The following is a 22,379-nucleotide window of genomic DNA, read 5'->3' as shown; positions in this document are numbered from 1 at the left end:
AGTAGTTAAAGTAGCCTAATTTAGTTTTACATGTAACACAAGAAAACAAAAAATGTGAGACAATTTGGGGGGGTGGGGGGGGGGGGGGGTGGGGGGGGGGGGGGGTGGGGGGGGGGGGGGGTGGGGGGGGGGGGGGGTGGGGGGGGGGGGGGGTGGGGGGGGGGGAGGGTTGTTATTGTTGAGATTATAATGACACATATTGCAAACAGTTCATTAATAAGATCACACTAATGTAGTTTATAGAAAAACAGGTTTTTGGACATTTGCCATTGTTCAAATTTCAAAAATAGAACACCTAATTTAGAGGATTGGACTCTAGCCTCTTCTACAGGTGTCAAAAACCTTGAGGCACACATAAGATTAAGCATACACAAAAAAATTAAACCCTAATGAATATGTGGCGATGAACTTATCTTTGTCTTGATTAACAAAACAAGTGACATTATTGATAATTGTCCAATCATTCTGAACCGTCAGGTAGATGTTTGATTTTTTTTAAGTGACTAATGCTTTTGGCGGGCTATGAATGTATGTATTGCACAGGGGAAAAATTTTTGTTTCGTGTCACGGAACCTATCGGCATGCATGTTCACTCCGTAGGAGCAGGACTATCGCAGCCATTTTGATGTCCGCGTTTCTCGGTGTGCTAGTGAGAGGTTACTGTCACTCCTTGTTATTATTTGAATTCATAGATAGTAAATATTTGTTTATTTATTCTCAGATGATAATAATAGTTTTCTAGATAACACATAATTCTAAACAGAAATTGTTCTGGAGATATTTTAGAAAAAAATGCATATCAACTGAAGATTCTTCAGAAATTAAATCTATAGAGTTAGTGTCCAAAACCAACATCTATTTATGAAAGTAAAGTGCAATTAGTCTTACTTGATAATCAAAATACAATTCAAAGTTGTTTTGCATATTGGGTTTTACAAAATTAATTATATTATTAAATTTATGACATTAGTTGATTTCAGTACGTTTGAAAATTAAATTTATTCAAAATGTTGAAAGGTATAGAACGACAGTATTTTTTTTATATAAAACTCACAATTTTAAACTTAAATTGTGTTTTAATGTTTTTGTAAAAAATGTACATTTATTGAGATACAGGGTTGCGGAATACTATATTCTTCAGATAACCTCAAATATTCTAAATCTTGTACTAAACAAAAGGTTATGGTGGTATGTGTGAATAACTATTGTTAATGGTTTGAGTACTCTAGTTGTATACCATAAAGGTATAGAAATTAGTTTTAAAATACATTTTTGCAATGTTGAAATTTTATTTTCTCTAGGCCAAACTACTGAGGTACCGGTAAGTAAAAGGTTACAAACTGTAGGACGAGAATATTTTTTATTTCTTGTGTCAGTTATCATAAACCCATAATTTCATTTTTAGGATATAATTACAATGAAAATGAAGTAATTATTTCGCAAATACAAGATTGTAATGAAAATAATATTGACCAAATTATAGGAACTAATATAAACCAACAGTAATTAAAACATATAAATATTATAAATAGTATAATATAAATCAGTGATCATTGTAATATATGAAATGTAAAAAATATTACAAAACATCTATAAAATTTAATAGGATATATAACACTTTTTTTATGTTACAAGAATTGAGTGTCTCATATTATTTTAAAAGTATGTCATTCATATTATTTTTGATTTCAGGCTAGACGATATGACACCCGAACAACCATCTTTTCTCCAGAAGGTAAGTTGGATGAATGCTTTCTTTAACCCTAGTGCTAGCAATCGACGACTATTCATCGGTGACAGTCCCGCGGAGGTTGGCTATCGACAATTAGTTGTCGATAGTCATGGCATCACTATTTCACTTATTATAGTATGTAAACTTGTCGTATCAACGTGATTCGGGCCTCATTGCAAACATCAGAATCTGTCCTGTCTACAGACAGTTTTTTCAATAGTTGTAGCGAGTGGACGGATGACGCAGTCAGCTGTTTATAAAGTGGAATTCATTTTCAATTCTGTTGCTACGACCCGGCACAGTTGTTGACTGACAGTACTGGTTTTTTTTTTTTCATTTATTACATTCGTTAGCTGTAAATATTTATTGATTATTGTATAAAACATGTTTATTATGATCCTTTAATGTTCTTATGTGAGTAGTTTTAGTAATTAAAACTAACAGTGATACATTTGTTTACTAAATTTAGATGCATTTCGTAGTTTTTTTTTGGCCCAAGTCAGAAATAAAACTGTTCCAAACAATAAGCAAATTAATTATTGATTTATTTCACTGTAAATATAATTTTGTTACTGTATTCTTTCTTTTTACTATGGCTCAAAGCAATAATTATGGTTTCGGTTACTAAATTTCAAATTGATAGTTACTGTTTTATTCATTTGGGTTTTAGGTACGTTTTTAAATTTTCACACATATTTTTAGTTTCTATGCTTATATTCCTAAAAACCTATATATTTTCAAAAACCACATAATATGGCAACTTTTAGCTATCTTGAAGTTTTAAAGTCCTAGGAATAAAAATATTTTCAAACTATGGTCCCACGCAATTAATGTAAAAATATTTTTAAAGTTTTGGTAAATTTTATATATATATATATATATATATATATATATATATATATATATATATATATATATATATATATATATATATATATATATATATATAATATATACAGGGTGTATATTATGTCTGGAAACACCCAAATATATCCTTTAATAATTTAAATATAAATTTGAAACCTCTTACAATCGTGATAGAGATTGGGCATCTACTTTTTGGAACAATGTTTTGTTATGTCACACCAACGGGGGACGTCCTGCCGAGGGTATCGTGAATATTCTTAATGGAAGCCTATACCTTGTGATACATAATTTTAAAGGTAATAGCTTACTGAATTGAATGCCACAAACCGCATCTCAAAGGAATTATTCTATCAGAAAATAGAGCATTTTTAGTATTGAAAATTTACTGATGTTCAACAATGTAATTTTAACATGGTTCTTGCCACAAAATGTGTTACACTAATTTTTTAGCATTTTTTAAATGTTCAATTAAAATAAAATAAACAATTTATTTTTAAGCTGGTTTCATTAGTACAAATTTACCAGTTTTTATTACAATGAATAAAACTTATGAGTCACTTTCTCTGATTACTTATGAATCTGTACTTGGTGTTTTCCAGTCAGCAGGAAGGTAACACATTTTGTGGCAAGAACCATGTTAAAATTACATTGTTGAACATCAGTAAATTTTCAATACTAAAAATGCTCTATTTTCTGATAGAATAATTCCTTTGAGATGCGGTTTGTGGCATTCAATTCAGTAAGCTATTACCTTTAAAATTATGTATCACAAGGTATAGGCTTCCATTAAGAATATTCACGATACCCTCGGCAGGACGTGTCCCCCGTTGGTGTGACATAACAAAACATTGTTCCAAAAAGTAGATGCCCAATCTCTATCACGATTGTAAGAGGTTTCAAATTTATATTTAAATTATTAAAAGATATATTTGGGTGTTTCCAGACATAATATACACCCTGTATATATATATATATTATATATTATATATATATATATATATATATATAACAAAAATACACCTATTATAAATTCAAGTTATCTGAATAGAATGTTATTCTCCACTCTTTTCTGAAAAAAATGTATAATACACGATCATTTCTGTTATACGAGGTCTGTCCAAAAAGTATCCAACCGGCTCGTACCGGTTATTTGAGGGGAGGGGCGAGATTACTCCTTCCCATATTAGGCATTGAATACGATCCTGTCACAGCGCTCTGTTCTGTACAGTAGTGCCGTGTGTGTGTCACATTTCAATATGACTGAACATGTTGAGCAGCGCATTTGCATTAAATTTTGCCAAAAACTTGGTCATTCAGCGTCAGAGACGATTACTATGATACGGAAAGTTTATGGTGACGTGTCTATGGGCAATACACAAATAAAAGAGTGGTTTAGGCGGTTTAAAAATGGCTGCATATCAGTGGAGAGTGATGACTGATCTGGCAGGCCTTCAACGGCCAGAAACGCTGAAAATGTTGAACGTGTTCGTGCAGCAATTAATGAAAACTGTCGATTGACTGTCCGAGAGCTGGAAGAAGATTTAGGAATACCAAAATCGTCAGTCTGTAACATTTTACACTAAGATTTAAAAATAAACCGTGTTTCGGCAAAATATATTCCTCGGCTACAGAAGACCAAAAGAACTGTCGACTTGAAATCGCACAGGACAATCTGGATTTGATAAAAAGTGATCCAGGAATATTAAAAAAAGTTATTACTGGTGATGACTCATGGGTTTATGGCTATGACCCTGAAACAAAGGCTCAATCTTCACATTGGAAAACTCGCAAAGAGCAACAGCCGAAAAAAGCAAGACAAAGTCGAAGCAATGTCAAGACAATGCTAACAGTTTTTTGACCAGGACGGCGTTGTTCATCACGAATATGCTCCAAGAGGCCAGACAGTGAATGAGTATTATCTTGAGGTCCTAAGGCGGCTACGAGATGCAGTGTGAAGAAAACGACCTGAACTGTGGACAAGCTGTGACTGGATCCTGCTCCACGACAACGTGCCAGCTCATTCCTCAAATCTTATTCAGCGTTTTTTGGTCAAACACGACATCAACCAACTACGACAGCCTCCCTACAGTGCTGACATAGCTCTTTGTGACTTCTGGCTATTTCCGAAATTAAAAACTTCTTTGAAAAGAAAAAGATTTGATGATGTTGAACAAATAAAACAAAATGCGACGAAGGACCTGTTAGCCATTCCGCAAAATGAATTTAAGTGGGAGGAGCATTGGAATAAGATAGTGGCTTGTGGAGGGGAGTACTTTGAAGGAGACCAGATTGCTGTTGCCGCCGAGTAACGTCAGTTCATGCCAGACGTCAAGGTCGGATACTTTTTGGACACACCTCGTATATGTATTTTTTTTTTAATAAAAAGAAAAATACCTTACGCAACACACAAAAACGGCCTGCCATTAACAAGTGAAATAACTGCCACTATTAGGGTTAATGGTGTGGGTAAAAGTTTACTTTAGCCACTTAACAAAAAGTTTTAATTTTCAATAGGAAAATGCTCAACTAACTGATAACAATTAAATTTATGAAAGATTTTTAATCTCGTTAACCCATTGAGGAGGCAATTAACCTAGCCTCTCTAGAACTGCATTTTTGAATTGATTTTGGCAAAAATGCATGCGTGTACTAAAATATTAATAGAATGAGTTTGGGTACAGATAAATTAGTCAGTTTTTCAGGACATTTTAGTCTATTTGGTTGCTCTACAATAGTGTTTGTTGCTTTCTCCAAATATTTTTTTATTTCATTTTTTTAGTAGATATTTACAAATTTCTTTAGTAAGAAAACAAAAAATCAAAAGCTATTGTCAATATTTTATTACTTTTTTATGTATCTGTTTCAATAATTTTTTATTCAAAAACAGCACAATGTTTTTTACATGGAAAACAAGTTTTTATTGGATTACTTAATTGTAAAATATAACAACAAAACAATCAAAATTCATTTACATTTTGTCACTTTTTGATGATTTTGTGACAAGCTCCTGAATTAATTGCCTGGGAGATGAGATAAAACGGTTTGTTTCATTTAATTGTTATCATTAAAATTATAATTAAAATAAACTATTTAAATGACATACAATGACCATTCATTTACATTTTGTAATTCACTTTTGTGTCTTTGAGTATCTTTAATATTTCAATATCACTGCCCAAGTATCTGTTTACTTCTGAAGTACGCAAATTGTCTTGTTCCATGAGGTAGCGGGAGAACTAAAAACTCATTCAATAACTATAAACAGTTAAATACTAAATATTGAGAACACGATACATAAAATGTAAACAGAACATTTAGCATATGGCATAATGTAAACAATAACAAAACAAGCTTATAATTGTGGTTTCAGTGTGCAATCATAATGAATCGAAACGGAATTGCTTACAAGGATGCACGAGGGCACAAAACTGCGATCTAGCGTGACAAACAAACAAAAATGTGATCGTTAGCGTCTAGAAAGAGCACAACGAGTGCCACTCGGGCAAGATTATTCAGTCACGCTTGCCCGCAACAAATGACGGGCAAGTTCTGCAATGGGTTAAAGGCACTAGTAGTTGAACGGGCCAACAGTTATGCCTCCAAAAAGAACGCCTGAGAACAAAAACATCCCTTGAGATAGTACCTATCAATAAAATATATAACTCCAAAAGTCTGATTACTAATGTGCACTAAATAATACAATTCATCTAGCCACATTAAATCCATCTAAAACAAAAACAACAGTGTATCCTCAGCTAGAAGACAATGACCACCACATTATGTGTTTCATAAAGAAAAAGTAATATAAAATTCAGTGTCGAACTCAAAACTAAACAATACAGAACGTCATTCTAACACAAGAAAAAACTTGATAAAGTAACCAAACTACTACACATATCTGACAATCATGTAAAAAAAGTAACTTAATAACGAGATGTGCAAATTTGATGAGTATTGGCAAACAACATCGAGAGCACAGAGAAAAGACTACCATAGAACTTCACAACAGAAGTAGAAAACTGTTGAAAAAATAACAAAAAAAGAGAAAAGTGCCAAAAACCTTTTGAATTATCCCCATATGCAGTTGGTAGCCCTACTCTAACCTATAATACTCCTTGTACTTTTCTAGCATGAATATTGGTATCTCATTTTACCAATACCTACCCCTCCATAGATTATTATTCCCCCATCCAGAAATCCTGATTTCCCTGGGTCCTCTAGATTGATGAACTAGTTGGGATATAATGTAAAATTTCAAACATATCAGTTATTGTGCAATTAAGCATCATGACTGCCTAAATATTCTTTCTGGAAATTAAAACATTCTATTTAAGAAATTTATTAAGTGTTTTTGAGGTTATTAGCTAAAGTGGCTAATTTAAACATTATCCATAGCTTGAAGGTATTTATTGTCACAAAATAAGGTAGTACTTTTCGCTTTCCTTTAAACTCATTGATCAATGTTGAACATGGAGTGTAAGCTTCCACAAGTTTATTTGGATTATTTTTGTAAGCCAACTTAGTACATCAATTGTAATAATTTATCATTTATTAATTTTTGAAATATTTGAGTGAAAATTCATGGTGTTATTATTTGACCAGGTAGGTTGTACCAAGTGGAATATGCAATGGAAGCCATCAGTCATGCAGGAACTTGTCTGGGAATCCTGGCTAATGATGGAATCCTGCTGGCCGCAGAACGAAGGAACACCAACAAACTCCTCGACGAAGTCTTCTTCTCAGAGAAAATCTATAAATTGAATGAGTAAGCTAGTTTTGTTGTTATATAAGTAAAGGGAATCACTCAATACACTTATAGATAACACGCACAATGCTGTTATACATTCTAACATTTTCCTTGGTATGTGCTTGGTTGTTCCAGTGATATGGTGTGTAGTGTGGCAGGAATCACTTCAGATGCCAACGTGTTGACCAGTGAACTGCGACTGATCGCACAACGTTATCAACTTCAATACAATACCAGTATTCCTTGTGAGCAGCTTGTATCCTCTCTCTGTGACGTTAAACAAGCTTACACCCAGTTCGGAGGTAATTTGGACCTGCTTTTATTTTTGTATTCTTTTACAGTTGTGAGCAAATTTTGGCATTTAAAATTCAATAAGAATTTGTTTTATATACATACTTAAGAGTGTGCGCGCACGTGTGTGTATAATTGAATTGGGATTTTTTAAACAATATAAATTCACTTCGATAACCAGTGTTTTGTCCAGTCTCTTTTCAATTGAAACCAATAAAACCATTAGGTTTTAGTTTGGAAACTATTATTCTATGGAAATCTAAAACAAAATAAAATGCCCCAGCCTCCAAATTCTCCAGACATTTCCTTGAGACTTTTTCCATTTCCAAAAATAAAGCGAACCTTACTGTTGTTTTACAAGCATAGATGACATTAAAATTGCATTGTTGAATGAGCTGAAGGACCAAAGATCGAGTTTTAGAAGTGTTTTTGAGGATCAGAAGAAGCGCTGGCATCTAAGAAAAAGTACATAATATCTAATGGGGACTATTTTACATGTGACAACAGTAATGTGGACAATTAAAAAAATATTTTATAAAAATGAAAAATTCCTGTTGTTACTTTCTGAACATACCTCTATATGCAGCACACATTATACTTGTGATATATACATGTTCTATTATGATTTGTCTTGTCATTCCTAGGTAAAAGACCATTTGGTGTGTCTATTCTCTATATGGGATGGGACAATAACTACGGGTATCAGTTGTACCAGTCCGATCCCAGTGGTAACTACGGCGGATGGAAAGCAACCTGTATCGGCATGAACAGTGCTGTAAGTCTTACAGTTTCATTCTTAGTCAATTTTTTCTGTAGCCTTAGAAAGTTATAATATATATAGCCGAGTGAAGGTAGTCTGCAACCGTAATAATGAATAAAAATTATCAATATAAAACTGTTTAGTTGTAGATGTGCAAAAATGTTTTTGGATTCTTAAATTTCATTTAGGTTTTTTAGAGAGGGATTGAAGCTTCCCAAAAATGGAATAAGAAATCCATTGGAATAATTTAAAACTATTCAATGTGAGTTAAGCATCGAGTGAGGGTCTTGCTATCTTACTGATCTAGAGAGTACTTCAAATGTCAAGTCAACATTCTCTTTAAATGTTTATTTTATGATGAGTACTGACTTTAACCTTCAATGAAAGATTTTTATTGTGGATCTATATTGCGTTACTCTGCAGATTACATATTATGTTTAATCGCATTAAAGTTCTGACAAAGAATGGGAAAACACAAAAATTATTTTTGTTTTCTTTAGGTTAGTGAAACAGTCAGTGCTTGATAGAACGGATTTAATACAGAATTTGCTTGATTTAACGAATTTGATTGTGAACGTCAAACCTAACATCAAGCATTCCAAGACCTAGAGATCATGACAGTTATATCTCTGTACATACTAGAAAGTATACTCTACAAAGACAAGCTTAAACCACCATAAAAACAGATTTTCACTCCTACAACACTTGTCATGGCTCTAGATTTAACCTGCCAATTCATTGCACCACTCTATCAGAGAGAATAAAACCATCTTACGCTGGCTGTAAGCTCAGCAAGACCCTTGATTTAGTTTGTCAGTAACAGAGTTTGTGAGCAGGCAGCAGTGTCAAGTCTGAAGCAGGAGTACGAGACAACACCGAAGGATGCCGATGCCCTGGTCATCAAAGTGCTCAGCAAGACCCTTGATATAGTTCAGTAATGGAGTTTGTATGTAGGCAGCAGTGTCAAGTCTGAAGCAGGAGTATGAGACAACACCGAAGGATGCCGATGCCCTGGGCATCAAAGTTTTCAGCAAGACCCTTGATATAGTTCGTCAGTAATAGAGTTTGTGCGTAGGCAGCAGTGTCAAGCCTGAAACAGGAGTACAAGGAGAACGAGACAACACTGAAGGATGCCGAGGCCCTGGCCATCAAAGTGCTCAGCAAGACCCTTGATATGAACAAACTCACCCCAGAGAAAGGTACCATTTATTAACTTGTGTTTTCAGTTAAATTATTTCCTGTCTGGAGTTAATGTACTAACTAATTCTGGAAGTAGTAAAATGTGGACAAAATCCAGATGTCTCATTTTTTAATTTCTTCTTAAAGCTGGAAATAGGTTGTTGATAGATAATGGTCAGTTTTCTATTGGTAACGAGCAGCGTTTGTGCAGTTCCTATTACTCTTTAGATTTATAAATTTAATGTGATAAAAACATTTTTCTGATTGTGAAATAGTTTACAAGTATGAAATATGCACTTTGCAGTGGTTAAAAAATATTACTTCTACCATCTTACTGTCTTATGCGACATAAATAGATTTGTTATCTGTGGAGATGGCAAAAATTAGGGAAAACAGGTTATACCGTAATACAATTTGCTATAAATAAATATATAAAAGATTTTTGATGTAAATAGGTATTTCAAATATTCGGAAATTGAATTATCATTGCACACCTGTTTTAATATTATTTTTAATGTTCTAGTTGAGTTGGCTACCCTTACAAGACAAGACGGCAAGACAATTACTCGCATCTTGCCAGCCAATGAGGTTGAAGCTCTGATCGCTGCTTATGAAAAAGCTGAGGCTGAAGCTGAAGCTGCAAAGAAAGAGAAGCAACAAAAAAGCTAGATTGTTTATTTAATACCTTAATAAATTTATATTAATTTTTCAAGTGCTATTTTATTTCATTTTTATATCCCATTTATTTTAGTTGTAAGCGTCTAAACCTAATGATTGGAAAATTTTGAAATTGTGGAGAGTGGTCACATAATTCATCGTTGGGAAATCTTTATTTGCCTTTATCAAAATATAGGTTGTGTAAAAAAGGACCTAATGGTCCTAAATTCGCCTGTAATAATGATTAATAATATATTTTAGGTATTCTAATCAGAAAATTACAAATCAGTAATAACATGTCATCTATCAGTTCATATACTATATTCATTTATATGCTATCACGATAAATATCAAATAACTATTACTAATTGTGTTTAAAAAATGTGTAATATCTCACTTCATCACAATTTCACCATTGAAGCCACAAATTAATATTTACTAAGAATGTAATATTACAAAATCTAATCATGTGTAGTGGAAAAAAGGTAGCTGTGGTTAAAGACAAATAGACAAAATTATGTTTTGCTTATGCAAAAAATGCTATGCATTTTGTCACATGCAGGTAGAGCATAGGTAGTGAAGTGGGTAAAAGGGGCATTAAAGGAGGTACTTTAAGCACCCTATAAGTACTAGAATGTGGTCAGGTAACAAACCAGAATAATCAGCCATTGTAATCGTATCTCTCCTTGTAATAGTTACTGTCTGTTCCTTGCATTCTCCAAACTAGATTTTATTCTCTCTTGCAGAGCAAGAAGATCTCCACTAACTTCTGCTCAATACCTAGTTATACTAGGTTTTTACAGATAATGTTATTTCATCACAATGACAGTCGCTTGTCCACCTGCCAATCACATGCTAATAAAAATTTAAATAGGTACATTTTAAATTGTTTTTTTTTTTAGTAATTTATACATTTTAAATTTTTAATAGTTTGCAAATTTAATGAAATAACAAGAACTTTCATTTAAGTTATTTCCATGATATTTTGTTCAACAGCTTTTAGATTTCACTGGTTAAGAGGGCAGGCTAGTGCATCTGAGGTTCCACTTTTAGTTTGGGAATGAAGTTTAGAATGTGTTGTAGAGGAACTCTGCTCAAATCTATAAAGGTTTCACTTCAGAAATTAGGTTTTAGTGCCTCAGTGCTAATACATTGTTAAAATAATGATTATCTGTTAATATTAATGGTTTAAATTGAAATACAAAAGAGGGATTCTTATGGTAAAATGTATACTGAATATAAATTATGGACGATCAAATTGCATAATTTAATTTTCTATGCACTTGTAATGTCCATGGCCTTGTTACCTGGTTTTCTCAGACAGTATCGTAGATAATGGTTCATTGTGCTCCACAAACTATGGCCAATGGCTGATCTAACAGGACAAAATTATTGTAGCAAATTATGAACTAAAACATATAACTAAAACCAGGCAGTTAAAGTAACCATTGGTGCAATTTTAAAGCACCGTAGCTTTCACTTACTTCACACTTTTGTCCGTTTTAGATTTAAAAATTAACACTTGTTACGATTAGTAATACATTCAAATACTTAAAGCTCACTTGACATTTTATAACTGATTTTATTAATGGATAGCAAAAATTCGATTAGATGCCAATAATAAATTATCACAGTGCAAAAGACAAAGTTATGAATCACAATATTGTTATCATCTAAACCTTCCAGTTCACATTGTGTAAAAATGTTGCCAACACAATTAAAATACTCAGATATTTTGGCCTGGCTGTGAAAAGCCTTATCTAATTAACAGATGTTCAACAAAAAATCAATTTTTGTTTGGGTTTATCATTGAATGAAGTGAATTCAGACTCCACAATGAGTCTGAATATTTCAAAAATTAAATTCTGTAAACTAAGTTTTTACAAGAGTGAATTGAATTGAAAAATTTAAATAATGGTGATGACATTGGCTGTGTAAGCTTAAGAACTAAGATTTAAATGTTATTGATTAATAAGAAAACTGTTACTTGTCTATGGCATTCATGTGGATTTGTATACTCCGTTGACTTTAATCAAAGTAGTAAGTTGTCAATTATTGTTAATCTAGACATATGTAGAGCTACAAATAAAATATTGAATCTTCAGTTTGAACATGACTTTCATAAAGCTTTGAAGAAACACAGAGAGGTCAATACAAATTTACAAATGGGTTCGAATCATTTTCTATTAATATAGTCGATCAAAAGTGCTATTGGCCTATGAGGAACCCCCTCACAGAAAAAGACAACGAACTTGACGTAGTACACGACTACGACAACTAGGTGTCACTTATTTACTTATAGTTCAGTACCAAAGCTAATAAACTATTGAGATATTTTAAACAAATTTCATAAGAGACAAAAATAGATCAGATAAAATTGGTTATTATACTTTTTTCTAAGGATTAGAAAGTACAAGTAAATTCATTGGAATAAACTAATATTTCAGCAATAAAAAAATGTTACGCTTTGTTACATTTTAACAAACTATAAGTTACACATTCGTACACCTGGACAGCATTTATATGCCTTAAAAATATACCAAATAATTTACAGTATTATTCATAAAAGTAAGAAATTGTGATGTGAAACATTAAATTGAAAATCTTATTTACACAATATACAAGATTATAAATGTCAAATAGCATCAAAGCAATTAACAATAAATCAAGTAATTATATTACATAATTTATTATTTAGAAAATGTATTGTGTATGTATGTACCTTTAGCAATATTCAACATTAAAATTTTTATGTCACACAAAAGTACTCTTCAATACTATATAAGGCCTTACCTAATAGATATAGTTTTACATTTTTATTAAATATATTTACATTATGCTCTTTTTTTAAGTTAGGAGGCAAGTGCATATAAAATTTCAAACCTATAAAGCTAGTGTTTTTTATAAAACTCCTTTTTATGTGGTTGGGCTGTTGGTATATCTTTTCCTCTCATATTATAATTATGAATTTCTTTTTGTTTGTCAAACAAATCTAAGTTATTTTAAAAATTTAGAATAGTTTTATATACTAACATGGAGTAAACACTTTAAATTCCAGTTCAGTAAAATGAGTCTTACAAGAATCTCTTATATCAAGTTTTAAAATTATTCTAATAGCACTTTTTTGGATTTGTAAAATTGAATCCAATTTTTATCTTGATGCATTTCTATACACCTATATTCTGTAACAAATATGAGGTTGCATGAGAGCAAAATAAATTGTTTTTAAAACATGTATGTCACACACATGCAACATCCTCCTAAGAGCAAACAATGCTGAACTCATTTTATTATCAATATGTAGTCTGAAGTTTAAGTTTTCATCTGAGATAATGCCTAGAAATTCAGCTTGGAAGTCCAGTTTCTTATCTAATAAAAATGATACTGGTGTATTTACATTGTTATGTTTTTTTAAAGAAGGCCTACAAGTAAAGTTTACAAATTTAATTTTGATTGACTTAGGTTTAACAACAGATTTTTGTCTGCCAACAATTTATCAATGTCTTGTATTAGAGATTATACATTTGTTTCTACTGTTAGTGAATTTTTGTTATGAAGTAACAGCTTATGTCATCAGCATACATATACATAAATTGAATCTGCACGATACATAATTTAAATAAAGTTTTACTGTATATTAGTTTTGTAGCATAAAAAAGGTCCCAGTACCGATCCTTGGGGAACTGAGTATGTAATTTCCCTAATATCTGATTTTATATTTTGTAAGAAATTATTTTGAAGTGTGTTTATTTCAACAAATTGTTGGTGATTTTCAAGATAAGATTGTAACAATAAGAGTTCTTTATTCCTAAAAGATAATTTTTATAATAATTTGCTGTGGGATACACTGATGAACGCCTTGGTCAAATCCAAGAACATATCAGTGATTATATTATCTTTATCTAAGGCTTCTATGACATTTTATACAAAGGTAATTAAAGCCATAATACAAGACTTTTTAGGTCTAAATCTATGCTGTACAAAATCCAATCTTCTCAAAAAATTCGGCTAATTGATAAAGCATGCATTTTTCAAAAACTTTCAACAGTGCTGGCTGAACTGCAACAGGCCTTTAGTTGTTGGGTTCATTGCTGTCACCCTTCTTAAGCAAAGGAATGATTTTAAAAAACTTTTAATTTTGTAGGATATGTGTTAGATCTAATGGAACTATTCATTACATGTATGAGAGGTTTGACAAGAACTTCCTTAGCTTTTAAGACTAAGGCATTGAGGGTATCTCACCGTCCCCGGAAGACCACTTAGGCTTAATTGAACTTATAATTTTAAGCATATTTGTTTCATATAAAGGCATATAACAACAATAATTTGATGATGAAGCTTCATTGTTAACAGTATTGTTCCTCTCAATTTCTGGATTTAAGTAGTTTTCTACCATATTAACATTAAAGATGTTAAACACATTTGACACCTCTTTGGGATTTGAAATAAAGTCATTATTTACTTTTAAAAAACTATGGTAATGGTTGATCTGACTTTTTTTATCTCATTATCACTCCATTTGCATTTTCAGAGTATATTTTCTTAACTTTAGAGAAACGTTTGTGAAAATAAAACCATATTTCGGAGTAAAAATATGAAAATTTCATCTTACAAGGAGATAAATACAACTTCAACCAATTTTCTTTATTTAGATCAAATGGAAATGAACATATGTTTTACTCACTAAATATTCTTTTATTTACAGTAACGTAATTCAAAAAAATATTTCCATTGTCTGAAAGTTGACTTATTGTGAAAGTTTGCCCATAATGGTCTGAAAGCTTTGTTATCATTGAATATGACTATAAATTGTCTTCCAAAATTTATAATGAAGTAGTCTATACAATATTTTTATCTATTTGGTACTCTAGTAGCAACATCAATGGTATTGTAGAGTAATGGTGGGAAGGGTTGATTCAATAAGAATGTTAAGTTCAGCTCCAGTTCATCTTCCAGTTATTGCATCGTTTGAAGTCTAACGCTGTGACAGATTTGACATCTGGAATCAACATCCATCTGCAGGGATCCAAAACAGTCGGCGACAAAGAAGCTCAAAACAAACTCTCTACATCGTTTCGACATCAGAGACACCTGTTCTTTTAGTATTATTTGTATTTTTCAAAATTTTAATTGTGTATCTGAATGGATATGTTTTGTTATTTTGGATTCAATAAAAAATTACTCTCTTTGTCAGAAGTCGCTTCTCCCCACAAACAGCCAACAGTACCCTCGCTAGATCCACTGTCAAGCACTGCATCCCCCGCAGACCCAGAACAATCATCTTCACCAAACCGACTTTCCCCGTACAAACACTAAGATGTAACTGCAACTATACAACCCGTCTTCTGTTTCAATGGACTGCCTTCATCCACCACCTCCATTGTGTCCAGGCTTATGAAATTCCTTCATGTTGTAAGTATATACTGTATACATTGTAAATAAGCAGCATAGTGTAAAAACATATTGCTGGAACCTCATAAGTCAAAATAAAATTTGTTTCTATTTTTGGAGGCTCCTTCTTGCAAACTAAGCTTCCGCTTCATTGAGGGAGTGAACAATGAAAACATGCTCATCTTCAATCATCTCTTGGTTACTACTATCTTGCTACCATCTCTCACCCAAATTTATTGACTAGAGTTTAAAGTACTTGTTACAGAGTTCAAAGGCTGGATATATTATGAGCATTTGAGCATCACAAACAAAACATTAGTTTATCCAAGAGTTTTGTTTATCTGTATTGTTTTAATTTTGTACATGTTTGAATCCGGCGTTCCTAACAAACTTTTATCAAAACTTGTAATCACCCTTGTTACAGAATTTCCTGGAGATTTTTGCATTTTCTCCAATCATGGTACCCTATAATAGCAATGGCATGCTATATAATATGAGCTAGTCAACATGATAACAGCTGTAAATTGTAATATACTCTGGTTAAACTTGGAACAAAGACAGTATTTCCTCATACTAGCTTAGATGAGTTCATTAGCCAGTCTTAACCTATAAAAAGTTTCAAAACGGCTGTCATTCACCTTTTATGCACAACTTTTAATTCTGACTATTTCTCAACATAGTCCCAAAATGGCATGTCTTTTATTATTAGGTAATTTTAACAACTTTTATTATATCTTTAACGGTTTTAAGATGGTTGCTGTTTTTAAATTTTAGCAAAGGAATGGTTATATTTTAGTTCTACAATGTTTATACGAGCTACAAGGTTTATAGTACTTTGTGAAGTCTTGACACAACGGTCATTCAAGTTTTAGAAATGTATAACATTGTTATAATCATTATAAATGAATATGTTTACATACTTTTAATTAATTTCTAACCGATCGTAAATAAATCAAGTCCATGTTTTTACAAAGAAATTTATGTGTTTATAACAATCTTTGACATGTAAGATTTCAAGATTTAATCCAATTTATTTCTTAAATATTCATACAAGATTGATGATTGAGAAAATTTCTAAATATTTAAAGTGTTATGAGTACATTAACATGCCAATATTTAGGCACCATATAATAAGTTTTGTACAATTAAACAGTCATAACTAATAAATTACATCTATATTTCAACAAGGCCGGAAGAGATGTTTAAAACCAAAATGAAGTTGAAGTCAAAATATAATTACCAGACATCCCACTCTTTGCTCTTTGTTCAATTTCTTAGTTTCTTTAGAATGGAAATAAAAATTTAAGCTTTTGATTTTAGTGAGTATGCTTTGATAACATAACGAATACAAGAAAACAATTTTCTAAATTGAACCTCAATATTTTGTGCAATTTTTATATTCAATGTGCATTGCTTTCCATAACCAACTTTTTTCTGTTTGTTTACAAAAGTCTATGTTTTTTCTCCATTCCATGTTATAAATTGAAATACAATCAAATTATGTATATTTTAAAATATTTCAATGTTAAACTAGCATTACCGTGGGTATAAATAAATAAATACTATATAAGAAGGTGCAAGGATTTGGAACGTATACTGAACTGCTAAAGAGTTACGATTGTTTCATGACACTTCTTGTCAGTCTTGAGGAACACATATGCCTATTTGTGGCAAACCATGCTACTACTTATGTAATATGCAATGTTGCACTTAAATATCATGTATCTCTCTCGCAACTAAGCACAAGTTGCAAGACACATAAAATAGGTGTAGCTTAAACAAATCTTAACGTAGCTTTAGCAAATCCTGTTGCCTAATCTTACTACTAAACTTGAAGAAATGTCCAGATTTTGTTTTAAAAAAATTCTTTTTTATATAATATTTTAATTCCTAACAAATTTTGTTGAGAGAAAATCTAGAAGCATTTTTCATATTCTTTATTTATTAGCAACGAGTATCAATCATGTAACCCTGTACTAATACTGGTTTATACTGCACAATAAACTATCTGATCAAATAATTATACAAGTTATCTCTACCCATATTATGTTATTGAGTAAGTATTTGTTTTCTATATGCATTAGTAGGCAGACAGATAATAATTTTAGTGTTTTAATATGTGCAGTAATTTATTATCTTATATTATGGAGTGATTTAAAAGAAGCCAGACTAAACTTTTAATAATTTCCAAGATCATTTGATATTAGTAATCTATTATCCTCTGCACTATTTTAGCATTAATGGTTTTCAAAACAATGGAAGTAAACCTTTCAAATAACAGTGGTCTCTTTGCTTAATATTTTGCATATGATTACATAAGTGTTGATGTATCTACATCCACTCTCAATAAATTGTGGTAAATACTGAATTATATTTATTTGTACAGTCACAACCCTGTACATGCTACACTTCGGATTGTATTCCAATAATGAGGTCTCACTGGGAACAACTTGATACAAACAAGAGGTAATTCTTTACAAAGGAATGGTTATATTTAAGTTGATGTGCATCGTCATATTAACTGAAACCAGTCCAGTCCTCTACTTCCTCTCATGAGTTAATGATGTGCGCATGTGTACTTGTGTAGTTCACAAGTAGATAAATTATTATCTCAAAATGTAATACTGATTCAATAATCACAATCTCACATTTATGAAATTGAGCTCCAGCTCGGCCTTGATCCTCACCACTTCGTTGTGAGATTGCAGACATTTGCTTTCTCTACAAGATACTTACCAGTAAGTATGAAGACCTCATCTGCAGCTGGAATTGATGACATCACTTCACAACTTTTCAAATTCTGTGCTTCTGAATTAACTCATCCTCTAACAGACGTTGTAAATAAATCTCTATCTCAAGGAATTTTCCCAGACAAGCTCAAAATTTCTAAAACATATCCACTACACAAACAAGGAAAGAAACGTGAAATGAAAAACTTCAGGCCAATTTCCTTATTACCTACAGCCTCAAAAGTTATTGAGAAAGTTGTATTAATACGACTTTTTCATCACCTACAACTGAATAATCTTTTACCTGCTGGACAGCATGGCTTTTTACCAGAAAAATCAACATTGACTGCTCTTACAGAACTTGTAGAAAAAATTATTGACTGCATCGAAGCTGTAAACACGGTTAATAGCACATTTTTGGATCTTATCAAAGCATTTGATTGCCTTGACCACAGTTTAATTTTAACAAAACTTGACAGGCTAGGAATCAAAGACACTGCACTTCAATGGTTTCATAGCTATCTAAGTGAACGAAGACAAATAGTAGAACTGAAACAGACTATTAATGGAAGAACAGTAAATATAAAATCTGCTTCACGAGAAGTAAAAAGAGGAGTCCCCCAAGGGTCTGTTTTGGGACCAGTCTTATTCGTTCTGTTCACTTGCGACCTCTCCACATTCATGGAACCTTACAGTCAGGCAATCATGTATGCTGATGACACTGTGCTGCTATCCAACAACAAATCAGCTGAGGCTTTAGAAATAGCCTCATACATATCTGTCAGCATGGCTCATGATTACTGTATAGCAAACGACTTGGTCTTTAACGAAGAGAAGACAACAGATGATTTTGGGCAAGCACAAGAACAAAGTCTCTGGAACACCCAAGATCACAACTGTTGAACAAACGAAGCACCTTGGAATGATTCTTGACGACAAACTTTCATGGGACAGCCACATTGATTCTCTTTGCTTAAAACTCAACACCGCTTTGTATGTACTGAGAAGAACCACGGCAGTGAGTACAGAATTGACTACAAAGACAGTCTATCACTCGCTCTTTGAGTCTCATGTTAGATATGGAGTGATTCTATGGGGCAGCTCGTCCTCAAAGAACCTTCAGCGGATCCTACTCATTCAAAAGCGAGCAGTAAGAATCATGGCTTCCCTCCAACATCAAGATAGTTGTAGAGAGGTATTTAAAACACTAATAATATTGACAGTTGTGGCTATTTATATAATTGAAGTCATTGTACATGCCTCCAAACAAGGACTTACTAGAAATGGTGATCTTCATGGCCTGCAAACAAGACATGCTCAAGACTTCAGCCTGGCAATACACAGGACATCTCTATTTTCCAAAGAACCATCATATGAAGGAGCAAAACTCTATAATCTACTCCCACCTAAGCTGAAAGAAGACAATCCTGAAATTCTAAAACGAAGCCTGAAGACCTGGTTGCTGAGAGAATCAATCTACAGCCTGGAAGAATTTGTGACATGCTGTAGAACATCCCAAGGAGAGACATGACCTTATGTATTACTTAGATTTAATTTTTTTATTTGTTTTATCGATTGTTGACCCTTATTCTGTACTTGATGTTCACGAATAAAGCCTACTGATTGATTGATTGATTGATAAGGTGTACTGCCCCGAGCTGTCATCCCTCACAGAGTTCAAAACTTCACTCAATACAAGATCCCATGATTTCTTTGTCAGTCTCACAAAATGTACTACTTACTACATGCTCCCTTCCCAAGACTTATGAAGTTGGGCAATGCTCTTGCCTCCTATGTTGACTTCTTCCACAGCAGCGTGAGTTTCAAGCATTAAGTCAAGACCATCCTTCAGGATCTCAGCAGGAACTGTCACTTTCTGTAGAATTATTAATTATTATATAATATAGTGCTAACTGAATCCCACCATCCTACTTTGAATATTGAAAAGGTACGTCTCAGTGGTCTCAATGAATGGCAATGGTCTCAGTGAATCAAGGAATGGAGTATCAGGTATTAAATAAATAATCATCTGAAAATTGTCAAAAATTTGGCATCTTTTTTGTCAACCTCAGAATATTATTATCAATCTTCTTGTTATAGTTTTTGTTTTAGTGTTATCCTTGTTATTATTTATTAGTAATATCGTCCTTGTACTAATGTTGTTAATAGCTATTATAGCTGTATTGTTATGTCTGTATTGTTATAGTTATTTTAACAACCTTTTACTATTGCATGGTTATCTGAATTGTATTCTCAACAAATATCTTTTTTTTTTTGTAATTTTTAAATTAGTAAGGATTCCTTATGTAAAATGGTGTTTACCAAAATATATTAAATAACTCTACCCTTCTGAACCAGTTTTGAATTAGTAAATAAAATAGTTTATCAAACATGTCCTGCTTATTAATATAGAGGAATAAACAAATTGATTCTTATTATTTTTTTTTAACTACATAGGTACATCTTTTAACACAGCAAGTTGTTTTTGTAAGTATTGAAATACCGTTCGACCTTATTCAATGTAATTATTATAATAATTTTCGATTTAGAAGTAAATTAAAACTAACTATAATTCAATCATAATATATAAAACAACGAAATTCAAAAAGCCCGGGTAAATTTAGTCTTGAACCCAGAACCACGAGCTATACGTAGCCAAAACATTTATTTCCGTAATTCAATGGTTCCAATATAATGCGTGGCTGTTAAAAAAGTTTTCATTGAATATAATTTAAAATACAGTGATAAAATGTATAATAAAAATAATAAGTAACGATTTAAAAAGTAAAGGAGACACTGCTTTGCATGCTGGGAGACGGTATCAGCCGATTCGTCGTCTGTTCTACCGTTCTCCATCTTCTTCAGTGTTCTAGGGCCGGAGGAAAAATGGCTCAACTTTCCGTTCGTTTGGCTTCTGCCTTAGCTAAGCAATTATCTGTTGCTGCCCCTCAGGTAATTTGTTAAGTATACTAGTAACAGTTTAAAGTAAGTATGGAATGTTTTATTCCGTACTTAATCCGTAAAAGTATTAAATTGTACAGTGGCCTGAAAGCACTCTTGTACTATCGGGTCACCTTTAGAAGCAGAAGGGCAAGTTAATCCCATCTATCATTTTTTCAAAGTAGTGTTATGAATTAATATTAAATACTACCTTAAAAAATTATAATTATTTAAATATTTTACATTTAAATGTGTTTAGCGGCCACTTAACTTACAAAATGTTACACACATTGAATTTCTACACCCAATAGGCTAGGCCTATTGCATTTCAAGAGCTTTGGTTTGTCAGAGAAATGGTTTAATTTGTTTAGTTTAAAAAGCCTTGATGATATATAGGCTAAATTAATTAAAAAGTGATGCCCACTTAAACCAAGTTGATAAATTTAATGTTTTGCAAATGCCATATATTCATAATTAATTGTCAATATACTCCTTATTCTAGAAAGTCATAGGCTATTTATCAATAGGTCGAGAGTCAGCACTGTCTTGTGCTTTAGGTGGATAACCATTGATGATACTCCTTACAAATGAAATTTATAAAATTTCAATTAGTTTTGATAATATTGCGGGTAGAGTACGATAAGCGGACCCGGTTTTTTTTGTATCGAAGAATGAAATCATCGATACTTAATATTCTCATCTCAAATCCTAAAACTATCAATCGATATAAAAGTATCTATAGTCCTCAGTAACAATCATATGTTTTAAATTAAAATGTGAATTTAATATTTACAGTGATCAAACAAATTATTATAACCAAAATTAGGAAAACTGAAGACGACCATATTTGCTCCTCTCACAGTTACCATTTGAAAACATTAACAGTCAGAGGTAAAAGAATCAGCAATTAAATGCATTAGTTCTAACACAACACCAAAATCAGTGAAAAGCTTTTTAGATGATGTGCAGGTTTGGGAACAGTTGATGACAAAACCACATTTTCAAGTCAGCAGTGTGTGACCAAAAACTGATTCTAACACAACATCAAAATTATTAGTGAAAAGCTTCTCAGATGATTTTGGGAAT

The 22,379-nt window shown here is 32.2% G+C and overlaps 2 protein-coding genes across 3 annotated transcripts in view; both read left to right on the top strand.

Moving 5' to 3' along the window:
* Positions 1-22,379, top strand: part of LOC124354971 (ATP synthase subunit alpha, mitochondrial) — a 38,255-nt gene that overhangs the window by 5,202 nt on the left and 10,674 nt on the right. The window contains exon 1 of one of the 2 annotated variants that reach the window (XM_046805808.1): positions 21,146-21,305. The exons of the other annotated variant lie outside the window; for it this stretch is intronic. Coding sequence (XP_046661764.1) covers positions 21,159-21,305 — 147 coding nt within the window. The 5' untranslated portion in view covers positions 21,146-21,158. Of the gene's footprint in view, positions 1-21,145; positions 21,306-22,379 lie in introns of those variants that run through there. 2 annotated transcript variants of the gene reach the window in all.
* Positions 1,602-10,288, top strand: LOC124354972 (proteasome subunit alpha type-4-like). Its single transcript, XM_046805810.1, has 6 exons — positions 1,602-1,735; positions 7,202-7,364; positions 7,482-7,648; positions 8,282-8,412; positions 9,473-9,596; positions 10,100-10,288. The coding sequence occupies exons 2-6, from the start codon at positions 7,228-7,230 to the stop codon at positions 10,243-10,245; spliced, it is 705 nt and encodes a 234-aa protein (XP_046661766.1). The 5' UTR covers positions 1,602-1,735; positions 7,202-7,227; the 3' UTR covers positions 10,246-10,288.

The sequence above is a fragment of the Homalodisca vitripennis genome, chromosome 2 (assembly GCF_021130785.1).
Source record: "Homalodisca vitripennis isolate AUS2020 chromosome 2, UT_GWSS_2.1, whole genome shotgun sequence".
NCBI lineage: Eukaryota > Metazoa > Arthropoda > Insecta > Hemiptera > Cicadellidae > Homalodisca > Homalodisca vitripennis.
Note: the sequence above shows the minus strand (reverse complement) of the source record. Positions and strands in the feature narration are given on the sequence as shown.

Excerpts from the sequence above, each read along its gene's own strand:
- LOC124354972 (XM_046805810.1), top strand. The coding sequence starts at position 7,228 with ATGGAAGCCATCAGTCATGCAGGAACTTGTCTGGGAATCCTGGCTAAT. Across the intron at positions 8,413-9,472 it reads GTATCGGCATGAACAGTGCT|GCAGCAGTGTCAAGCCTGAA; the intron begins GTAAGTCTTACA and ends GTTTGTGCGTAG. Across the intron at positions 9,597-10,099 it reads CAAACTCACCCCAGAGAAAG|TTGAGTTGGCTACCCTTACA; the intron begins GTACCATTTATT and ends TTAATGTTCTAG.